The sequence below is a fragment of the Carcharhinus amblyrhynchos genome, chromosome 30 (assembly GCF_965287045.1).
Source record: "Carcharhinus amblyrhynchos chromosome 30, sCarAmb.v2.hapA, whole genome shotgun sequence".
NCBI lineage: Eukaryota > Metazoa > Chordata > Chondrichthyes > Carcharhiniformes > Carcharhinidae > Carcharhinus > Carcharhinus amblyrhynchos.
In genome coordinates this window covers 29,138,242-29,160,047 of record NC_137353.1, presented here as the reverse complement: position 1 = coordinate 29,160,047, position 21,806 = coordinate 29,138,242, and the positions used below count along the sequence as shown (strand labels likewise).

The 21,806-nt window shown below is 39.1% G+C and overlaps 1 protein-coding gene across 4 annotated transcripts in view; it reads right to left on the bottom strand.

Moving 5' to 3' along the window:
* mtor (mechanistic target of rapamycin kinase) overlaps window positions 1–21,806 on the bottom strand; it is a 283,244-nt gene that overhangs the window by 106,277 nt on the left and 155,161 nt on the right. For 3 of the 4 annotated variants that reach the window (XM_080215404.1, XM_080215406.1, XM_080215405.1), the window contains exons 29-31: window positions 20,917–21,006; window positions 16,708–16,783; window positions 5,634–5,773 (exon numbers count right to left, since the gene is read on the bottom strand). In XM_080215404.1, the coding sequence (XP_080071530.1) occupies window positions 5,634–5,773; window positions 16,708–16,783; window positions 20,917–21,006 (306 nt within the window). The remainder of the gene's footprint in view (window positions 1–5,633; window positions 5,774–16,707; window positions 16,784–20,916; window positions 21,007–21,806) is intronic. The other variant, XM_080215407.1, reaches the window with a different exon arrangement.

Genomic DNA, 21,806 nt, shown 5'->3' with positions numbered 1-21,806 from the left:
CATTAACACTGCAATGAAGTTACTGTGAAAACCCCCGAGTCGCCACTCTCCGGCGCCTGTTCGTGTACACCGGGAGAGAATTTAGCATGGTCAATGCACATATCCAGCATGTCTTTCGGACTGTGGTGGAAACCGGAGCACCCAGAGGAAATCCATGCAGGTACAGGGAGAATGTGCAAACTCCACACAAACTACTCCCAAGCTGGGAATCAAACCTGGGTCCCTGTCATTGTGAGGCAGCATGTTAACCACTGTGACACCGCATCTCCCTCCATGTATTTTTTCTCTTTCAAAATGGTCCTTAAAACCTATCTCTTTGACTGCCTTTGGTCATTTTCCTTAGTATCTCCTTATGTGATTCAGCTTTAATCTTCTTTGATAACATTCGTGATGAGTGCCTTGGACAGTTGATTAAAGATGCCATATAAATACAACTTGCTGCTTTGGTGACTTGAGATAAATATGGATAAGTTAAAACCCATAAATTTTATAGTGGTCAGTGATGATACAAGGATCCTAGTTGAGAGGGGTAGCTTACTACATGTATGAAAGCAGATGGGGGGTTTTTAAGAATAGCAATGTCCCATATAGTCTCAGATCAAGAAGCAGCAGAATGACAATTAGACCCAAGCACTTTCACACCCATTTTATAGCATCATCCAATGTAGACCATAAGATATAGGAGCAGAATTAGGCCACTCAGCCCATCAAGTCTGTTCTGCCATTCAATCATGACTGATACTTTTCTCATCCCCATTCTCCTACCTTTTCCTCACAACCCCTGATCCCCTTATTAATCAAGGACCTATCTATCTCTGCCTTAAAGATACTCAATGATCTGGCCTCCACAGCCTTCTGCGGCAAAGAGTTCCACGGATTCATCATTCTCTAGCTGAGAAAATTCCTCCTCATCTCTGTTTTAAAGGATTGTCCCTTTAGCCGGAGGTTGTGCCCTCTGGTTCTAATTTTTCCTATTAATAGAAATCCCCTCTCCATGTCCACTCTATCCAGGCCTCGCAGTAGCCTGTAATTTTCAATAAGATCACCCATCATCCTTCTGAACTCCAACAAGTACAGACCCAGAGTCCTCAACTGTTCCTCCTATGACGAGCTCTTCATTCCAGGGATCATTCTTGTGAACCTCCTCTGGACCCTTTCCAAAGCCAGTATATCCTTCCTTAGATCTGGGGCCTAAAACTGCTCACAATACTCCAAATTGAGTCTGATCAGAGCCTTATATAGATCCAGAAGTATATCCCTGCTCTTGTATTCTAGACCTCTCGACATGAACGCTGACATTGCATTTGCCTTCCTAACTATTGAATGAACCTGCACATTAACCTCAAGAGAATCTTGAACAACGACACCCAAGTCCCTTGGTGTTTCTGATTTCCTACGCATTTCCTCATTTAGAAAATAGCCTAAGCCTCCATTCCTCCTTCCAAAGTGCATAACATCACACTTTTCCACACTATATCCCATCTGCCACTTCTTTGCCCTCTCTCCTATCCTGTCCAAGTCCTCTTGCAGCCCCCCGCTTCCTCAATACTGTTTGTCCCTCTACATGTCTTTGTATCATTTGCAAACTTAGCAACAGTGCCTTCAGTTCCTTCTTCCAAATTGTTAATGTATATTGCGAAAAGTTGTCGACCCAGCACCGACCCCTGAGGGACACCATTAGTCACTGGCTGTCATCCTGAAAAAGACCCCTTTTTCCTCCATCTCTCTGCCTTTTGCAGTCAGCCAATCCTCTATCCATGCCACAATCTTACCATTAACACCAAGGGCTCTTAACTTATTTAACAGTATATAAAGTTTGCTCTCATGCACGTTAAGCATATTTTGATTGCTGATACAATTAATGAGACCTACTATATAAAAATTGAAAGAATCCACCCACGCATTAATTCTTTTCTGCACCATGCACTGTCTCTGAAAGATCAGCAGATAACAGAGTTGCAAGCTTCTATGTCATTCCATAACAGGTTGCTACAAACTTCACAAAAGCAAGCTTTATGGGAGGTGATGGCCTAATGGTATTATTGATAAACTATTAATCCAGAAACACTAATGTTCTGAGGACCCGGGTTCGAAACCTGCCATGGCAGATGGTGGAATCTGAATTCAATAAAAAATATTTGGAATTAAGAATCTACTGACAACCATGAAACCATTGTTGATTATTGGAAAACCCATCTGATTCACTAATGTCCTTTACGGAAGGAAATCTGCCACCCTTACCCTGGTCTGGGCTACATGTGCCTCCAAAGCCACAGCAACGTGGTTGATTCTCAACTGCCCCTGGGCAGCTGGGGATAGGCAATAAATGCTGGCCAGTCAGTAATGCTGAATGAACCAAAAAGAAGTTCTGTCAAGGTAAAGCTCACAGTAGTACACTAAAGCCTGCAACTAGGTTACCTGCTGATCTTTCAGAGACAGTGCATGGTGCAGTAAAAAATTAATGTGTGGGTGGATTCTTTCGATTTTATATATAAAAATAGGCCTCACTAATTGTATCAGAAATCAGCAATCAAAATGTGCTTAACGTGCACTAAAGAAACTCATTGAGAGAGCAATCTAGGTGCATTATAGTATCCCCAGGAGTCTGGAAATATAAACATGGCACCATTGTGCATCCCAGAACATTTTTAATGATAATACAACATATCTAACATATTTCCTATGCTGCCTTTGAATTGCGGGATCCAAATTCCAATTCTTCATCTTCTCCCTTCTTAGTTCCTCTCCTCCCTACCCTGCCACAACAAAAATCAGAAGGTACATCGTCTTTAACATCATGTTAAAGCGCCTGCCAATAATCTGGAAGGGAAGATGAATACATGGATTAATGCAAAGTTCGATATAGTTACTGCTCCCAGTCTTGTTTGGAATTAAAAAGCAGAGTATTCAATCTCAGTGTTGACTAGTGCCTTTCCTTTTACATATATTGAATTTCAGTATGTGTTAGTATCATAACAGCCACATTGTCTGGCCAAACTAAATAGAGGAAAGCATCATATTTCAGATCATTTTTGACAGTTTTCCACAAATAATTTGGAAAAAAAGTTACTTTAAGGATAGCACGGGCTATATGTAATGATATTTATGATGTTATTGACCACAAAGAATCAGCAGTTTAAAAGCTTGTCTCCTTAGCTAATGAATATCTCTCACCGCCTTATGTTGAAAAGCTTTGATTGTTCATAATCTGAAAAACACTCAGCAATACAGAGGAATGTCAGGCAATTGAATAATAGTCCAACTTCCAAGACAGGTGAGGTAAGACGGCCAAGGAAAAAAAAAATTCAGGATGCTGGTTGAAGTGAGAAAGATGGATCCATGATGTAATTTCAACATTGCATTTCCTTACAATAATACCGTTACAATAGTGAATACGGTTACATCATTGCTTTGTACTCTCAACTTACTACAGAATAAAGTAGCTTAATGATTTGAACCAAATCTCAACAAATCCAGTGTTAACTGAATCCAACTTTGGAAAGAATGACAATATACAGATGCAATATCCATTGCCAGTTAAAGGAAGAGTTCACTGCAATGCCTTAAGGTTCTGCTATCATTTTATGTAGAAAGTTTTCAGTCTGCATCAATTCCTATAAATGTAAACCACTTGGGTTGCTTGCAAAAGTGAGTGATATCACTGAAGCCAAGAAATAATCTATGGCAGACTCAAATTTGCAAAGTAATTATTGCCCTTTTTGAGAAATACAGAAGTGAACAACTAAGATGTTCAAGGTTATAGGAACATGGAGATTTTTAAGACAGAAGGAAGCAATTTGGTCCATCATCTCCAAACTGGAATGAAAATATCTACCCAGTCTAGTCTCACTTTCCAGCACTCAATTACTAGCCATATAGTTATGGCATTCCAAGTGCTTATCAAAGTACTTTTTAAATGTCACGAGACTTTCTGCCTCTATTTTCATTGAGGCAGGGAGTTAAATCATTCAATAGATGAAAACGCTGTTCCTCAATGCTTTCCCTAATCTTTTGGTTAATTACTTTAAATCTATGTTCCTGGTTTGTGACCTCTCTGTTAAATGAATTAGGTTCTTCCTATCTCTTCTATCTTGGCTACTCTCAATTTTATACACCTCAATTAAATCTCCCCTCGGTTTCCTCTGCTCCAAACAGTTCAGCCATCCAATCTTGCCTCATTACTATTCTTTTTCATTTCTGGCATCATTCTCAATCTCACTGTACTGGTTCCAGTGCTCATCCTTCCTGTGATGCGGTGACCAGAAGTATGCCCAGACTTTAACTGTGGCTTAACCAGTGTTCTGGCATGACCTCCCTGCTCTTGTATTCTATGCCTTGGCTAATAAAAATAAAATATTCCACATCTTCCTTAATTACCTTACCTATTTGTCCCTCCAACTCTAGCGATCTGTGGATATACACTCCAAATCCCCCCACTTCTTTCACATATCCCTGTACACTATAACTTGTCTATACCCTTGCTTTGTCTGCCCTCCTGAAATGCATTACTTTTACATTTCTCTAGATCGAAATTCATTTGTCACTTTTTATTCATTTGGTCAGTCCTTGGTATTTTGCTGCAAACTGCATCTTCCTTCCTCATTATCAACCACCTGACCAATTTTGTATCATCTGCAAATCTCCTAATCATGCTCCCTACTACAGGATTTTCACAGTAACTTCACTGCAGTGTTAATATAAGCCTGCTTGTGACAATAAAAAATAAACTTAAACATTTACATCTAAATCATTGAAATGTGATATGAAAAGCCTCTTAAAAATAGACTTCCGGTTACAAAAATATTTGTTGGTTCCTGCCACTGAGCCCATTTTGGAACCAATTTGCCACTTTCCCTTGGATCCTATGGGATTTTTTGACCTTTTCGGATCAGGCTGGCATGTGGGACATTGTCAAAAGCCTTGCTCAAATCCATATATGTGTTACACCATTTCCACTGAACCTGGTTGTTACTCGCCCACAAAAATTCAACCAAGCTAGTCAGACAAATCATTGTTACAGGGCCTTTTTTTTATGCATCACCCTAATTGTGTTAGTTGGGTCCTAAAATAATGGTGAAAAATCTAGGTTCGGAACTCTGGGCCAGAACATTCCAGCCGTTCACTCTAGGGAGATCTTCCAGCCCTGTTGATGGCACACTCCACTGCAGGCTTCCTGATGGCATTCAACAGAAAACCCCATTGATGTGGCGGGTCCAGAAGGCCCCACCACTGGTCAGTGGCATGCTGCCTCTGTATGGAAAATCATGTCCATAAAGTTAAGAGCGAAGTACAGAAATTGGGCTTATTATCTTTTGGAAAATGGAAACACCATTGTAATGTCAAAATTATAATAGAAATTGACAAGATTAATGTAGAAAGATTCACTGAGGGGGGAAAAATTTAAATACAAGATGTCAGAAATTGAAAATTATTTAATTAGGATGAACAAGGGAAGGAGGAATTTGGTTACACAAAAGTTAGTAGTTTTATGAAATAAGCAAACAAGAAAGAGCACATAAGCAAGCAGTATATTAAGATGCAAAAGACAGTGGACTGAGTTGGCATTAATCAAAAAGGAACCAAAGCTTTGGACATAACTTCTTGTTCTTAAGAATTTATATGTCGAAACTCACCATTCGCCAAGTGCCTCCAAACAGCGCATTCGTCCAAGGACGAGTTCTGGATCATCCTTGTTCATGTCCATCTTCTTGTCATATGCAACCAAAGCATCTTCCCACTCGTGAAGCTTTTCGTACCATGTAGCTTGGATCTCCTGTAAAGCATATCCCAAAATTTTAAATTTTAAAGAAGTATCATCCACAGTACATTACTGCAGGTGGTTATCCTCAAAATCATTTGTTTATAAATATTTTTACATATTATCCATTATGCAGTGTAACTTTGGCATTCCTTGAGAAGGGCAAAATGCACTTTTAAAGAATACAAACCTCATTTAGCTTGGATTTGATTATCTTTTCAATCTTTCAATGATCAGAAAGTTTATTCCTTGATTAAATCACAAATTAAATTTTGATATTAGACTTGTGCAATATCTCAGCGCACAAACTTGTATGGTTATCAGAATGCCAGGAAATAATGTTTATTCCTGTTAATTAATTACTGAAGCCTCTGGACAAATTAGCAACGTCAATTAAGCCTCCAATTCCTCCCAGAGCAATCTGAGTTTCAAATGGTAATAAAAAAGCTGAACTAGCATGATGGCAAAAATATTTCAGAAGTTGAATTTTCACTTTTACATGAGTATATATAATATTTATATTTTACTGTATTCTGACGTGGGGAGATGGCAGTGTAGTGTTATTGTCACTAGGTCAGTAATCCAGAGGGGCAGACTGATGCCCTGGTTTGAATCCCACCACAGCAGATGGTAAAATCTGAATTCAATAAAAGTCTGGAATTCAGAGTCCAATGATAACCATGAAGCCATCTGGTGCGCGTCCTTTAAGGAGAAAATCTGCTGTCCTCACCTGGTCTGCTCTACAGGTGACTCCAGATCCACAGAAAATGGTTAACTCTTAAAATGCCCTCTGTTCAAAGGCAATTAGCGGTGGACAATAAATGCTGGCCCAGCCACTGACACCCACATCCCATGCACAAATAAAAAATATACAGTTTCTGCAGATTACAAACAGTGAATTCATTAGGATTATGAGACATTTTATTTAAGGAAATAAAATCACACTTGAAAGTCTAAACAACATCACATACCAATCACATTCTGTATATGGGTTGTCTAAGACAAGCCTCTGTCTTGTCAGTACAAGTGGATGAAAGAAAAATGTGTTTGAACTCCCATTTCATAAACTATAAAAACATTTGAATATTTTTACAGATCTTCCTGATTATTTATACAAAATTAGTCTATCTGAAGTGCCTCCAACTGAGAATATGTGGGTTGCACATATTGTCTTTCCCAACTCAGGGGCTACAAATTGCTCACAGCTCATCTGCAATGACATCATGTGTTTATGTTATCAAGCCCAATGAAGTAACTACATGCTCAAAACGATTTGGCTCACCAGTCAGGTGTAAAATTTCCTTTTAAATTCAAAAAAGATGTTTAATTATTCAGTGCATTCCCTATAGGCACAATATTGACCATTTGTCAACCTAACAATAACTTCAAATGAGATTATTTGGCTACGTGTTTTGGAATGTCTTAAACACATGATGAAGTTCTATAAATATGTATTTTTTTTCTTAAGTCTCCTTATTGCATTTCTTCAACTACACATTTTATTCCAGAATGAAATGCTCAGGGCTCCACAAGCACAGATCTTGCCAAATAAAAGTGGGATTATTGATCCTGATCCACAACAGACTAAGGCAAAAAGTTACAGCTCATGGAATAAAAGGGACAGTAGCAACGTGGATACAAAATTGGCTGAATAATAGGAAGCAGACAATCAATGGGTATTTTTTTGAGTTGGGGTTTATGGTGGTGTTCCCCCAAGGACAACTTTTCCTGCCATATATTAATTATGTTCAGAGGACAATTTCAGAGTTTGCGGATGATCCAAAACTTAGAAGTACTGTAAATTGTGAAGGGGACAGTGTAGAACTTCAAAAGGATATAGACAAATTGGTAGAGTGGGCAAATAGGTGGCAGATAAAGTTCAACGAGGAGAAAAGTGTGAAATGATGCATTTTGATAGGAAGGACACAGAGAAACAATATAAAATAAGGGGTAAAATTCTTAAGGGGATGCAGGAGCAGAGGGACCATGGTGTTTTTGTGCATCAATCATTGAAGGTGCCAGGGCAGGTGGAAAGAGCAGTTAATGAAACAAATGGTATTCTTGGCTTTATTGATGGGAGCATACAGTATAAGAGCAAGGAGGTTATACTGAGCCTCTACAAGACACTGGTTTGACCTCAGCTAGAGGTTGTGTACAATTCTGCATTCCACACTATAGGAGAGATGTTAACATATTGGAGAGAGTGCAGAGAGTGCATTGGAAATGCACTAGAGTGCAGGGAGTACATAAGGAGAGAATGTTCCACTTGAAACAAGATCAAGAAACAAGAGGGCGCAGATTTAAAATGAGTTGCAAAAGAAGAAAATATGGTGCAAGAGAAAATCTTTTCACACAGCAAGTGGCTTGGGCCTGGAATTCTCTGCCTAGAAGTGTGATGGAGGCAGTTTCAATCGAAGCATTCAAGAAAGCATTAGATGATGTGAACAAAAGAATGGGCTGGGGTATGAGGAAAAGGCAGGGGATGGCACTGTTGTAGGTAAAAGGACACCTCTGAGACTGTTAGTGAGTCAAAGTACAGTAGTTTTATTACAAAAGCTTTTGGGAGAGATCTAGTACCTAACAGTGGTTTACAGGCTTCTCACTGAACATAAATAAGTGTGGGTATTTATGCATCATGTTCCCAGCACCAGTCATGATGCAAACTCTGGTATCAGTCAGGATCCTTGACGCTTCCGTCTCCAGTCACGACGTAGCCTCAGGCTTCAGCCAGGACCCGCAGTTTACCTGGCAGCTTCAGTCACGATGCAGTCATCGGTACAGTCGTGACCCACAGCTTTCTGGCAGCTTCTTCACTGTGCAGTCATGGCATCCCAGCAGGAGTCCTCCTATCAAATAACTGTTTTCACACTCTACCATCTGCAGTTGTTTAACTATGTTTAGCTAGTGCAAACAAGTAAGGTTTGCAATGTCTGTAAGATAACATTTAAATATCTGACTTTATGGAAATGAAAGTTAAAGAATGAAAGACATGAACAAGTAATGAAAACATGAATAAATAATTTGTATTGATGCCAGGGGCAATATGAGCTTGAGGAGATCAGTGATGAGGAAGGGTTATGTTTGTGATATATGCTAGGTACAAAATTCATTAACCCTTTCCCTTCTTCAGCACTAAGTCCTGATGCTTATTTGGAGAGCCGGTGCAGACACAATGGGCCAATTGGCTTCATTCTGTGCCATAACAATTCTTCAGTATTAAACCAGTCAAAATGCATAGTCGGATAATAACCAACCTCGAGATGACTGTGGCGATGTGAACTCAGATATTGTGGGTTTGTCTTGGGATTCTTTGGTTTATAACTTTAGATGTGATCTTGTTGCAGATGGTCTTTCACATAAAATACCTTTATTACATCACTATTTACAAGGTTGTAGAACTTCAGGACATGGCCACAGCTCCTCTCCAGTGTATTTCCCATTCATCTTCTCTCTGAGCAACATCTCTATGACATAACGGGCAGCACGGTAGCACAGTGGTTAAAACTGCTGCTTCACAGCTCCAGGGTCCTGGGTTCGATTCCCGGCTCGGGTCACTGTCTGTGTGGAGTTTGCATGTTCTCCTCGTGTCTGCGTGGGTTTTCTCTGGGTGCTCCAGTTTCCTTCCGCAGTCCAAAGATGTGTGGGTTAGGTTGATTGGCCATGCTAAGAAATTGCCCCTTAGTGTCCAGGGATGCGTAAATTAGAGGGATTAGTGGGTATAATATGTAGGGATATGGAGGTAGGGCCTGGGTGGGATTGTGTTCGGCGCAGATGATGGGCTGAAGGGCCTCTTTCTGCACTGTAGGGTTCTATGATTCTATGATAACTCCTTATGCACATGCTCAGTAGCTATTATTAGAATACACACCCTTTACATCTCCAAGCCTTCCGACCTTAAGTCTTTATCTCCATATTATCATACATATCTTCCTACTCTCCTCCAAAATCTCTGCTTTTAAAGGGACAGTCTCCTTAGTAGTTTCACCACTCTTCCAGAATGAAAGGTAGCAAATATCACCCCACTATTTGAGAAGGGAGGGAGAGAGAAAACAAGTAGTTGCAGACCTGTTAGCCTTACATTAGTAGTAAGGAAAATGCTAGAATCTATTTTAAAGAATGTGATAAATGAACACTTGGATAAGCATGCTCTGATTGGGCATAGTCAACATGGATTTGTGTATAAGAAATTATGTTTGATGAACTTGGGAGATTTTGAGAACATTACTAACACAATTGATAAAGGAGAATTGATGGACATAATAAATTTGGATTCTCAGAAGGCTTTTGATAAAATACCCAATAGGAGGTTGATTAGCAAAATAAAAGCACGTGCAATAGGTATAAGTTACTGGCATGGATTCAGGAGTGGCTAACAGGCAGAAAACAGATAGTAGGAATAAATGGTCACGCTTGCACTGGCAGGCCGTGGCTCCTGGGTCCTACAAGGATCAGTACTTGGGTCCCAGCTGTTCATCATGTACACCAATGATTCGGATTGGGGGGAACCAAATGTAATACTTCCAAGGTCAAGAACGATACAAAATTAGGTGGGAATGGGTGTCTGAGGAAATGTAAAACTGCTACTGGAGTATTTGGCCAGACTTATGAGTGGGAAGGAACACAGCAGATGAAATATACTGTGGAAAAATGTGAGGTAATCCACTTTGGTAGAAAGAACAGATGTGCAGAGTATTTCCTAAACAGTAAGAAATTAGGAACTGTGGACATACAAAGAGACATGGGTGTACTTGCCAACAATCACAGATTCCTTACAATGTAGGAGGCCATCCAACCCATGAAGCATGTATCGACTCTCCGACAGAGCATCCCACCCAGGCTCTATCCCCGTAACCCCAGGTACAAAGGCTAAGTATTTGAGTCATTGAAGGCTAGCATGTGGGTGCTGGAAGCTAATGGAATGTTAGCTGTTATCACAAGAGAATTTGATACAAGAGAGTGAGGTCTTGCTTCAGTTGTATTAGCTTGGTTAGACTGCACCAGAGTACTCTGTACAGTTTTGGTCCCCGAAAAATAATATTATTGCCATAGAGGGAGTGCAACAAAGGCTCACCAGACTTGTTCTGGGGATGGCAGGATTGTCTTGTGAAGAGAGATTGGGTAAATAAGGGTTTCAGAGAATGAGATGTGAACTCATTGAAATCTATAAAATACTTAAAAGGAACAAACAGACTAGATGGAAGTCAGATGCTTTCCTTGACTGGGGAGTCTAGAACCAGGGGCATAACTTCAAAATAAGGGGAAAACCACTTCGGACCAAGCTAAGGAGAAATTTAATTACACAGAGGGCGTGAATCTTTGGAATTCTCTACTCCAGAGGGCTGTGGAAACTCAGTCATAGAGTATGTTTAAGGTAGAGATTGATACGATTTCTGATTGACAATAATGTAAAGCATTATGGGGATAGTGTGGGTAAAAGGCATTGAAGTGTCTGATCATATTGAATGTGGAGCAGGTTCGAACCTGGGTCCTTGGTGCTGTGAGGCAGCAGTACTAACCACAGTGGCAGAACTATCAGGTGAATATATCATGACAATTTTACACTTGGTTTATCCCATTTAGTTAATGAACAAGTTAAATAGTGTAACTGTCAGTCAACTGCCAGGAACTAGTTAGGGTAAATGCGTAGAGCTATGGGGATAGGGCCTGGTTGGGAGTGTGGTTGGTGCAGACTTGATGAGCGAATGGTCTCCTCCTGCACTGTAGGATTCTATGATTCTAATCCGTGATTTCTTATGTAATATACAATAAATGGATGAAGTTGTAATTGTCAAGTTGATTTGATTTCAGTGTTGAATGTACAGCTCCATTAGGATCTGATGGCTGCGGAAGAAAGTTGGTTATACCATATTATTACCCCTCATCACGTATTCATTTATGTTGCGACAACTGCACAACACAGTGTAAAGGACAAAATATCACTACAATGAACAATCATGAAAGGTGAGTTTTGATTTAATCACTTATTTTTACTTATTTTACTAACTGCATTTGCATGAGAGGTAAATACATCTGCAATGTTTACATGTCAGCAAAAGAACTTACGCTGTTAAAATACAGGTGGCCACTGTACATCGCAACCCATATACCAAAAGATGGTGAAATAATGGGCTGCCGTAACTTCCTGATCCAGGTTGTCACATGGGTGGATGGTGGCGTGTGTGGTGCATGGTGTGTGTGGTGTATGGTGTATGTATGGTGTGTATGTGCGCGCGTGGGGGTGCGCACATGGTGGTTCGGCAGCGGCAGCTCCCATAGATGCACTGGGGAATTCTTTTTGGAAGCTCAGAGTAAGGTTTGCCCAGAAGTACAAAATTTGCCCTGGCAATTGTCCTGCCACTGAGAATCATCTGGAAATGTGTTTCAGATCATAAACTTCAAATGGTTCCAACTGGATAACTTCAATAGTTACCCTGTAAAAATTAAATGAAAACCCCTTCTGATGTCCAGGTAACTTGCACAAATCCACACCTCCAACTTCCTCTCCAGTGCCCCCCACCCAACCACCCTGCTCCACTACCCGAAGGGAGTAACTAACTGCAATGTCCCACAAGAATTCCTAAACTCATGGGATTCTCCCACCCCCGCAGGGACTTTTTCTCCCACATCCCCTTCACTGAGGCTTCACTCAACAGCCCTCCACGGAAGCCAATCTGCCTCTGTCAATTTCCTAAATGTGTGATAATATGTTTGGGGGGATGGTTGGGGAAGAGAGGCTGGTGATGGTTTGGCAGTGGCAGTGCCCATAGATGCGCTGGGGAATTCCTTTTGGAGGCTCACAGTAAGGTTTACTCAGAAGTGCAAAATTTGCCCTGGCAATTGCCCTGCCACTGAGAATCATCTGATAACGCGATTCAAGTCACAAACTTCAAATGGTTCCAACTGGATTACTTCAATAGTTAGTAAAAATTAAATGAAAACCCCTTCCGACATCCAGGTTACTTGCACACACCTCCAACTCCAGTGCCCCCCACCCCCACACCACCTGAAGGGAGTAACTAACTACAACCCCCCATAGGAACTCCTGAACTCATGGGATCCTCCCATAGGCACTTTTTCCACCACGCCCCCTTCACTGAGCCCTCCACCGAAGCCCAATACTCCCTGAGGTCCCTCTGCCTCCGTCAATTTTCTAAATGTGCGATAATATGTTGACACCACACGGGTGTTTAGTTATATATTAGCTCAGCACACAGATACCCTCAAATGGGAAACATGATCCTTATAAAAACAGTCACAGTCGATCTTTTGTGTGGCCTGTCTGCTCTGTAACTAGTACTTGATGCTAGTAGCCACAGGGCAGGTGAATGGAGCTTTTTCCAGCTCCTTATGGGAATTGTAAATAAAAAATTCACAAAATACTACTTCAAAAGAAATCAGATAATTTTCTGCTTTGGAGAATAAGCATATCCATTAGTAAAATTTGTTTTTCAGTTATTGCAAATTTTCCAACTAGACATCTCAAATTCTCTGATTTACTTTAACTCTTCCGAGTACTGAACTTCCTTTATCTTCCTTCTGTAGGAATGACATTTTAGAAAATAATAAAGGAGGATTTCCCCCCCACCATAAGCACTTACATAAACATCTCAGGCTTGAAGACATTTCTGTGTTATAAAAAAAAGGCTTCCCTCATCAGACTCTGTAAAGATATACTGGAATATACAGTGGCAGGTTCCATAGAGCAGTTATCATAGAACTCTACAGTCCAGAAGGAAGCTATTTGGCCCATCAAGCCTGGTCTGACAATAATCCCACCCAGGCTCTATCCCCTTAACCCTACATATTTACCCTGTTAATCCCCCTGACACTAAGGGACAATTTAGCATGGCCAATCAACCCAACTCGTACATCTTTGGACAGTGGGAAGAAACCAGAGCACCCAGAAGAAACCCACACAGGCATGGAAAGAAGGTGCAAGCTCCACACAGACAGTGGTCCAAGGCTAGAATTGAACCTGTCTCTCTGGCTGTAAGTGGAATCCCTAATGGGGTGACAATATTTTAAAATCGTTAGGCATTGAGGTATTGACAGAATTAACAGTAATCAGTTAAATGATTTTTAAAATATATGTTTATGAGCTAAAAAGCAGCAATTTACACCAGATGCAGTAATTGATTCAAAGGAGTGACCATGTTTGTAAAAAGTAAATACTGATATTTTTAATGCACTATTATTGATTTTAAGGAATATTGTTTGCTTTAGCCGAAAGCAATTTACTGCTCAGCATCGTGGTAAAAAGGCATTAGGACGAAACGATATTTTGAGAGGACAACTGAACCTTGGAAATATGCAAGATTTATCAGTTAAAGTTTCAATTGGAAAGAAAGTTTAGAACACTTAATCATATTTCATAAATAGTGTTTATTCACTGTCCGAATAAGGTGGACTTGTGTCATGGATTAGTCTGGTCAGTCATGATGTAGAAATGCCAGCGTTGGACTGGGGTAAACACAGTAAGAAGTCTCACAACACCAGGTTAGAGTCCAACCATTTTATTTGATAGTAATCTTACAAGCTTTCGGAAACAGTGTTCCTTCGTCAGGTGTGCCGAACCTTCCACACACCTGACGAAGAAATATTGTTTCTGAAAGCTTGTAAGATTACTATCAAATAAACTGGTTGGATTCTAACCTGGTGTTGTGAGACTTCTTACTTAGTCTGGTTAGACAGTGACTTTTAAGGGAACTCATGAGAATGTTTGTTTGAACTCTGGGCTGAGCATCTTAGGCTACTAGGCAACTGGGTAGTGAGGTCAGCCAAGATAGCAGTTAGCTTCCGGATTTCACAGACTAATAAAGTACCATTATGCTAGGAAGGGGAACGCGATTGGCTGAAGTATTTGACAGGTATTATTGTTGATTTGTGCATCCTAAAGATAACTGATTTAAAGTTACTGAAAGGCAGGAGTGATTGATAAGAAAACCTACGATTGATCTGTTTTGAATTGTATTTGTCAGATTTCATCAGAGAGGTCTGGCAGCTCTATCTCAGAAACGTCCAGACCCTTTGATAGTCCCCTGGCAGCTGCTAGTTTAAATCAAGTTACGTCTTTATGCAGAGATACCTGCCTCGAGAATCTTTTATTATATAAACTTTACGCAGTACTGGTGACCTCGGTTACCCCACCAATACTGGCACTGTGAGGCAGCAACACTAACCATTGTGCCACCATGCTGCCCTTCAGTGGAGTCAATGAAGTAGCCAATGAAGTACATTTTTGTGCCACAAAGAAAATGCAGCATTCCAACACAGTACAAAAGTGTCACTGACTTTGTTTAGAATGTCCTGTTACACACTACTTTATCCATGGTAAAAGAGAAATTATGGGAAGATATGGGTAGACATTCAGATGAGGATTGGTACAGGTGCATCGGGCATCTACTTATGTTCTTCACTCTGGAATATCTGAAACGTATTGGGAAGGCTGAAGAAATATTCACCAAGTGTTGCTTATAACTTATCCTGTCCCTTGGTACAATTCATGGAACTACAAGTCCAACATTGCTTGAATCATTCTAGAACCAAATAATTTGCATTGTTGTTGGAACACCTAGTGGTTAGGGTGAGGTTATTGTCACTGAAAGTAATGAAGAGATTTTTAAAAATTGTAAATGCTAGAGGTCGGAAATAAAAAGGTTAGAAATACAGCATGTTTAGCAGTATCTGAAAAGAGAAGAATAAGGTCACTGGTGTTTCCAAATGCTGTACATCTTCTGTTCTTATTTCAGATGCAGCAGCCTCGTATATGACACCTTGGACAGATCTCTATTCGGGGTCTGGCTTGAGGGAGATAAGAGTTTACTTGACAACAATCATTGATAAAGTTTACTTGAAAATTTTATTCTGCTTAGCAGCAGGAAGATTTTATGAATGCTTCTTCAAATTGTCAATTTGGAAAGCTGAATTTGGCCATTTCAGAACAGTAGAAATCTTCATTTTTGCAGAGTTGCAAAACTCTTGAATAGAACCAAGATGATCAAACAAATTTTTTTGCATGGTTTAGCAGAAACTCAAATATTTCTAAGCCATAACCTATAGTATTAACACCCTTGAATTTTTCTCAGTTGCCATGATTATGCCACCAGTTCATTGAAATCAATGGGGCAGCACCATTACCTTTAACAATAGAATGAGCAGAATGTTTGTTTATAGTTTAACTTCTCTCAACCCATTATGAGGACAGCTAAGATAATGTAATTTCCTTTAAGGGTGAGAAACTGACTAGTAATCTTTAAATGGTCTTAAACCTGGAACCGTATTACCGCACATAATTGCATCAAGTCGTAACCTGTACCAGTTGGAACAAAATAAGAACTGCCAATAAAAGCGTGGCTGTTGGGTTTCATGGTAGATTATTTAATCCCAAATTTATTTTAATTGTAAGCAAATAAAAATAGACATGCTGTTGTCGCATTGTTAAGGAAACAATGCAATGCACTGCACTGCCGTGTCGATGAGGAGATAGGCAGTAGTGGTGGAAATGTTTTGCTGACAGTTAAGTGCCAGCAATTCTACTCAGTGCTGCCAAAAGTCAATTATGCCCATCCAGGTCTTTGATAAGTTATTGCTATAGCATTTCAGATCTGTGCATTCTATTTGCAGGGGTGTTCAATATATTGAGAGGTCCATTACGAAAGGAGCACTCAAGTCAAATAGTGCAATATTAATGTAGTCATTCACAAACTCCTTGTACAGGGCTGCAATCACTGGCTCAGGAGGCACTCTTGAAGTACTAGAACGTGAGAGGGATAAACTTGGTGGGTTTACACCTGCCATTCCCCACTTAGCGAGTCCCTGTTCCAATCACACAACTGTGAGCAGTTGTCAAGAGGACTTAGCAACTTCTCACAAGAAGAAAACTTTTCTTTTAAGGATAAAACTTAAATAGTTTGATATTTGTGTCACAACAAAGTAATCAGAATACTTACCAGCTCCCCATAATGTTTCATAGCATATTCCAGGACCCCAGCGGCTGCCTCAGGCTGCTGCAATTTGTTGTTTATGCTGTCAATGAAATCAGAACATTTAGCACAATTCCAATCAATTATCAGAGAGGTTATACTCATCTAAAAATATATTTATGATGTCCACAAGATACCCCAGATAACTGCATCTGAAGAACTACTTCTGAAGTGAAATTACTATTTAGAAAATATGGAAGCCTGAGTTTGTCTAAATATTTGATGCAGAATAGTCAACAGCATCCAATTCAAGTAGTGCCCTTCATCTGCTGTTATCAGAGCACTGAATTTAAGAGATGGGGGAGGAAGGATGAGGGGCTGAGACAGGTAAATGAAAATCAGACAAGACATTCAGAAAAAATGCTATGTAAAATAAGAGGCAGAAGTAAAGACACAAATCTTTGCTGGTTCAGAGTAACAGCCGATTAAACGATTGCAACTTATTAACGTTGCACAAGATCTATTAATGCCCATAAGATACATATATATTCAACTATATTTTTGAATACATTTATTGTAACGTATCAGATTATATTTTAAGGAATTACAATATGTAGATAAAAATACATATTGTAATTCCTCAAAATATAATCCAACAAGCAAAGGAATCCACTTAAATTAAGCTTCACAACTGTCTCCCCATAGGTCTGTAAAGATATAGCTAAGAATATTGCCAGAATTTTACTGCATTTTAAATATCAATTGGTCACAATTTATGCAAGAACCCATTAAAATAAAACAGACTTTGAAAACATCAGTGACAACCTGCACCCAGGCTTTGCAACTACATTAAGATCACAAAGAGCAGCACTTCACCATTCTGACAGAAGAATAGATTTTTGTGTCGTAATCGTTAGTAACAATAATTTTTTTTTACATCTTATCATTGTACATCAGTAGCTTTAGGAAATCAAAGATTTTGCTACGTATGCTACAAAGTTTGAGGGAAGGAACCAGGTTAACTTTGAATAGATAGACGCTGTGATTTGCTCAGTTTAATACATTTTAAACAATTATTCAGAATGAGCTATGAAAATCCAAACATGCTACAACAGGTGAAAGGGTACATAAGCAATGGATCCGATCGATAAGCTAAAAATAGAATTAAGTATTAGAATCCAGTTGAACCAATTATAGGCTACACAAGAAAAAATATTATAGGTTAGTCTGAAGAGTCTAAGGAGAAGGGCTATGATTACATGAGTTATCTACAAGGGAGCATGCTGTAAACATATATCTGTTGTTAGACCATTCACTTGTAAATTATTTTGTTTACAAATTAATTTCATATCTTCAAATCAAAGATCTGATGTGATGCGAGTTGTTATGAAGACACAAGTAATCCAATATCTTCTAGCCATTACTTGGGACTTGCTACTCATTTTTCCTACCAAGATCTCAAAAAAAGATAAATATCCTCACAGGCACAGGGCTTTGGCATCCACACAGTAGCATTATGTAAATTACGAGAAGAAAATAATCCAGGGTAAGATTTCAAAAGACTCAACACCACAACCACCATCCAGAAACATATGTACCAACATTTTCCCTTGGCTATCCTCAAGTCTCCGTCGCATCATCAACTGGATGGCAGAGGTAATAGGGAATTCAAAATCAGTGTTTATACTACAATAGACTGGGAATCTCTATCCTGTTCACCTATGTCAATGTGAAGAGAAATATGTAACATGAAAAAATATGGATAATATATTTCTTAAATATACAGTCCCACTTTGACAATGGAGGATTCCCAAAACATAACCAAATAAATAGATTCATGTGACATATATACACCCCAAATTTAATAGGCTTAATTTCTCAAAAAAAAACCCTCTTCACCAATTCCACCAATACATATTCCACTAATCTAAAACACCACATCCCATTTAGAGGATCCAAAAAAATCAACTGTGAAATCCTCATTCAGATCACCACAAATTCCTCCACAATGTTACTCAATCAATCCAACATCTTCTTAATTCCTACATTCCAACATACATATCCTCTTTTCTGACTTACGTGCCCTCCTTCTTCCCTAATATCGATAGCAGATCCATCAGGTATTATACTCTTGCACTCTGTTCTTAAATCCTTAATTAAAAATAATCTCAAGACACTTTCCTTGAATAAGCCAGTCACCTTCCAAACTGTCCATTAATCTTATTCGGCAATGTCCTAGGATGTTTTCATAATGTTAAAGGGCTAAATAAATACAACTTTTGTGACAACAAAATTGGCAATTTACAGCAGATGCTAAAATTATTTTACTAATACTGGTCCTATGATTCCTTGTAGCCCAATTTTTTCAATACTTGCACTTCTGGCATTGTGATTAAAAGGTTCTTATTTATTATCTTTGTAAACATGAGAGTATTGTCTTGGGAATCTCTAGTCAACAGAGCTTTGCACTGAGTGAATAGGCTTCTCTATGAGCAAACATTGCCAGCACTGTCTCTCTTCACTTCTTAAGCTTCTGGATACACAGGAGAAAACCGCCACACTCCCAGACCAATCCTGAAGAATAACATACAGCTGAAATAGTCCATTCCTGCCAAGTTAATAACTTGCTACCTTGTTTCTTTCTTCAAAACCAGCAATAAATGGTGATAATTTGTAGCCAGTCATACTTAAACAAAATATCACAGAACCCGTCCTTGAACCAAGAATTTCAAGGCACAGTTTCATAAATTATATGTAGGAAAAAACATTTCCTCAGTTGTCTTTAGTAAATTAGGAATGTCTAGGAACATAGGAAATAGGAGCAGGAGGAGGCTATTTGGCCCCTTGAGTCTGCTCTGCCATTCAACTAGATCATGGTTGATTTTCCAGCTCAACACCACTTTTCTGCATTATCCTCATATCCCTTGATATCTTTAATATCTAGAAATCTATCTTGGGTACAGAATTCCAAAGATTCACCATACTCCCAGTGAAAAAGTTCCTTCTTACCTTGGCCCTAACTGGCCTAACGCTTATTCTTAGACTACGTCCCCTAGTTCTAAATTCTCACCACCTCCCCCCGCCCCCACCACCTCACATGGAAACATCTTTCTGCATCTATCCCTTCGAGCTCTAAGAATTTTGTATCCTTCAAAGTCTCTGGTGAAACATATTTTGTAAGCATGTTTTGTTTGTTTAGAAACTTTCAATTAATAGGGTTTCATTTGGGGGAATCTAGATATTTTACTGTAGGGAGATCAGAATATTTTGGGTGAGGATGAAACTCCATTTTCTGTTCATCCAAACTTTTGTGCATCAGGTGATATCAGATGAGCAGGCCAGCATCTTACTCTCATGTTCCCACAAACGCTTTGCTATATTGGCTGTGAGGATATATTCAAGCATTCTTGGGGGGGGAAACCTTCTGATCCTTCCCTTCCATGTGTATGACATCAGCCTTTGGCAGCACAGCTCTATTTCACAGATTCTGGGCAGACAAAACAACATCACATCAATTTGCAGCATAGTACATCAAAACTAAACTTTGCTGCCATATTCCTACTTGCATTTCGTGTAGACAGAGCCACAAAAATAGTGCAACTAAAAGAGATGGAAATGGCTTTGATCACTTTGCCAAATACATAACGAACATTCAACTATTATTGATTTCCTATAATATCCATATTATTCCTCCAGTAATCAATTATGAATGACAAAATTTTCAGCTTTTACATGGTGGGATAAGCTTTTCACTAGCCATTATGAACAGGTAGAAAATTCAGACAAGTCCTTAAGAACTCACCAGTCTCTGTGACAAATCCTCAATTACAACTTCTGTCAGCCAATCTCCCCAGCAAATATTTGAGATAAAATTCTCACAAAGACCACAGTGTATGCCAGATAGATGTGACTATATATCTCATCTAAGAATTTCCTACCCGATACCATTGCAGGAGCATGTGTAGGGCTACAGAAGTTCAAAGGTCCTCTACCACCTTCTTATGGTAACTAGGGATGGGCAATTGCAACCTTGTCAACGCTGCCCATATCCAGAGAAGAAATATAAAAAAAATTCTTGGATTTCATGTGACAAATCGGAAACTTCCTGAACTTTGCTCAAGCATAGAGAAGATTATAGAAATTGCTCGAGGAAATTGCTGTTTATCATCCTTCATCATCTAGTTTTCTTGATTTAATTCAGTGAACATTTAAAACAAAAATGGAGGCTTCACCTACAGTTTTGCCGATGGGCACATCTGGATTCCACCTGCCCACTGCTGCCGTCTCCAAGTCCCTCCAGATGGAAAAAGATATGAAAATGTGTCACTAAAAAACCATAACAAAACATTTGCTTGTCAACTTCTTTGAATGTCGGGTCAACTACATTTCTCACTTAAACAAGATCAGTGAAGTATTATACCAAATGAACAGGCAGTTTGTCAAGAAATCCTTTAAATATGTCCACGAGGAGGAATAATGACTTCAACTGAAATATATTATAATTGATGCCCACTTGAAAGCATTCTCATTCAACTATCAAAGTTGATCAATCCAAATAGGTTCTTTTGCCTTTACAGGATCTTCTTTTAAGCCAACTGTTTCACTTTTATAAGGTGAATCAACATGCAAATACCAATATCTTATTTTCAGTCTTTTAAATGGGAAAGCAAATAAATAAATGTTGACAAATAATAAAAATAAAACATTAATAAACAAGCACTTAAACAAACAGCCAGATCATTTCTATATTGTTTCTGCTCACAGTTTTAGTTTCTGGCAGAAAGTCTACAATTGAACTGATTTTTAAAAATTCTTTATCCTGTTGAACAAGACGCCAAGTAAGAAGTACAGAAGATGCCACAGTAGCACAAGATCTTTTAAGTGTTTATTGTTTCTACCTGTCTACTTGTATTACAAAAGGCTTAAAGATTTCTCAACTTTTCTGTGAAATTTTGCAAATGCATTATATCGTAATGAGTGAGAAATTTAAATATTTCAGGTTATCCGTTTTGTCTCCTGAAGCAGCATAATTTATATCAGTGATGGACAACATGATTTAGTTGAAATGCAAGTATTCCCATGACAGTCAAAATGTCTTAAATCTCTCTCTTCAGAAACAGAATCCA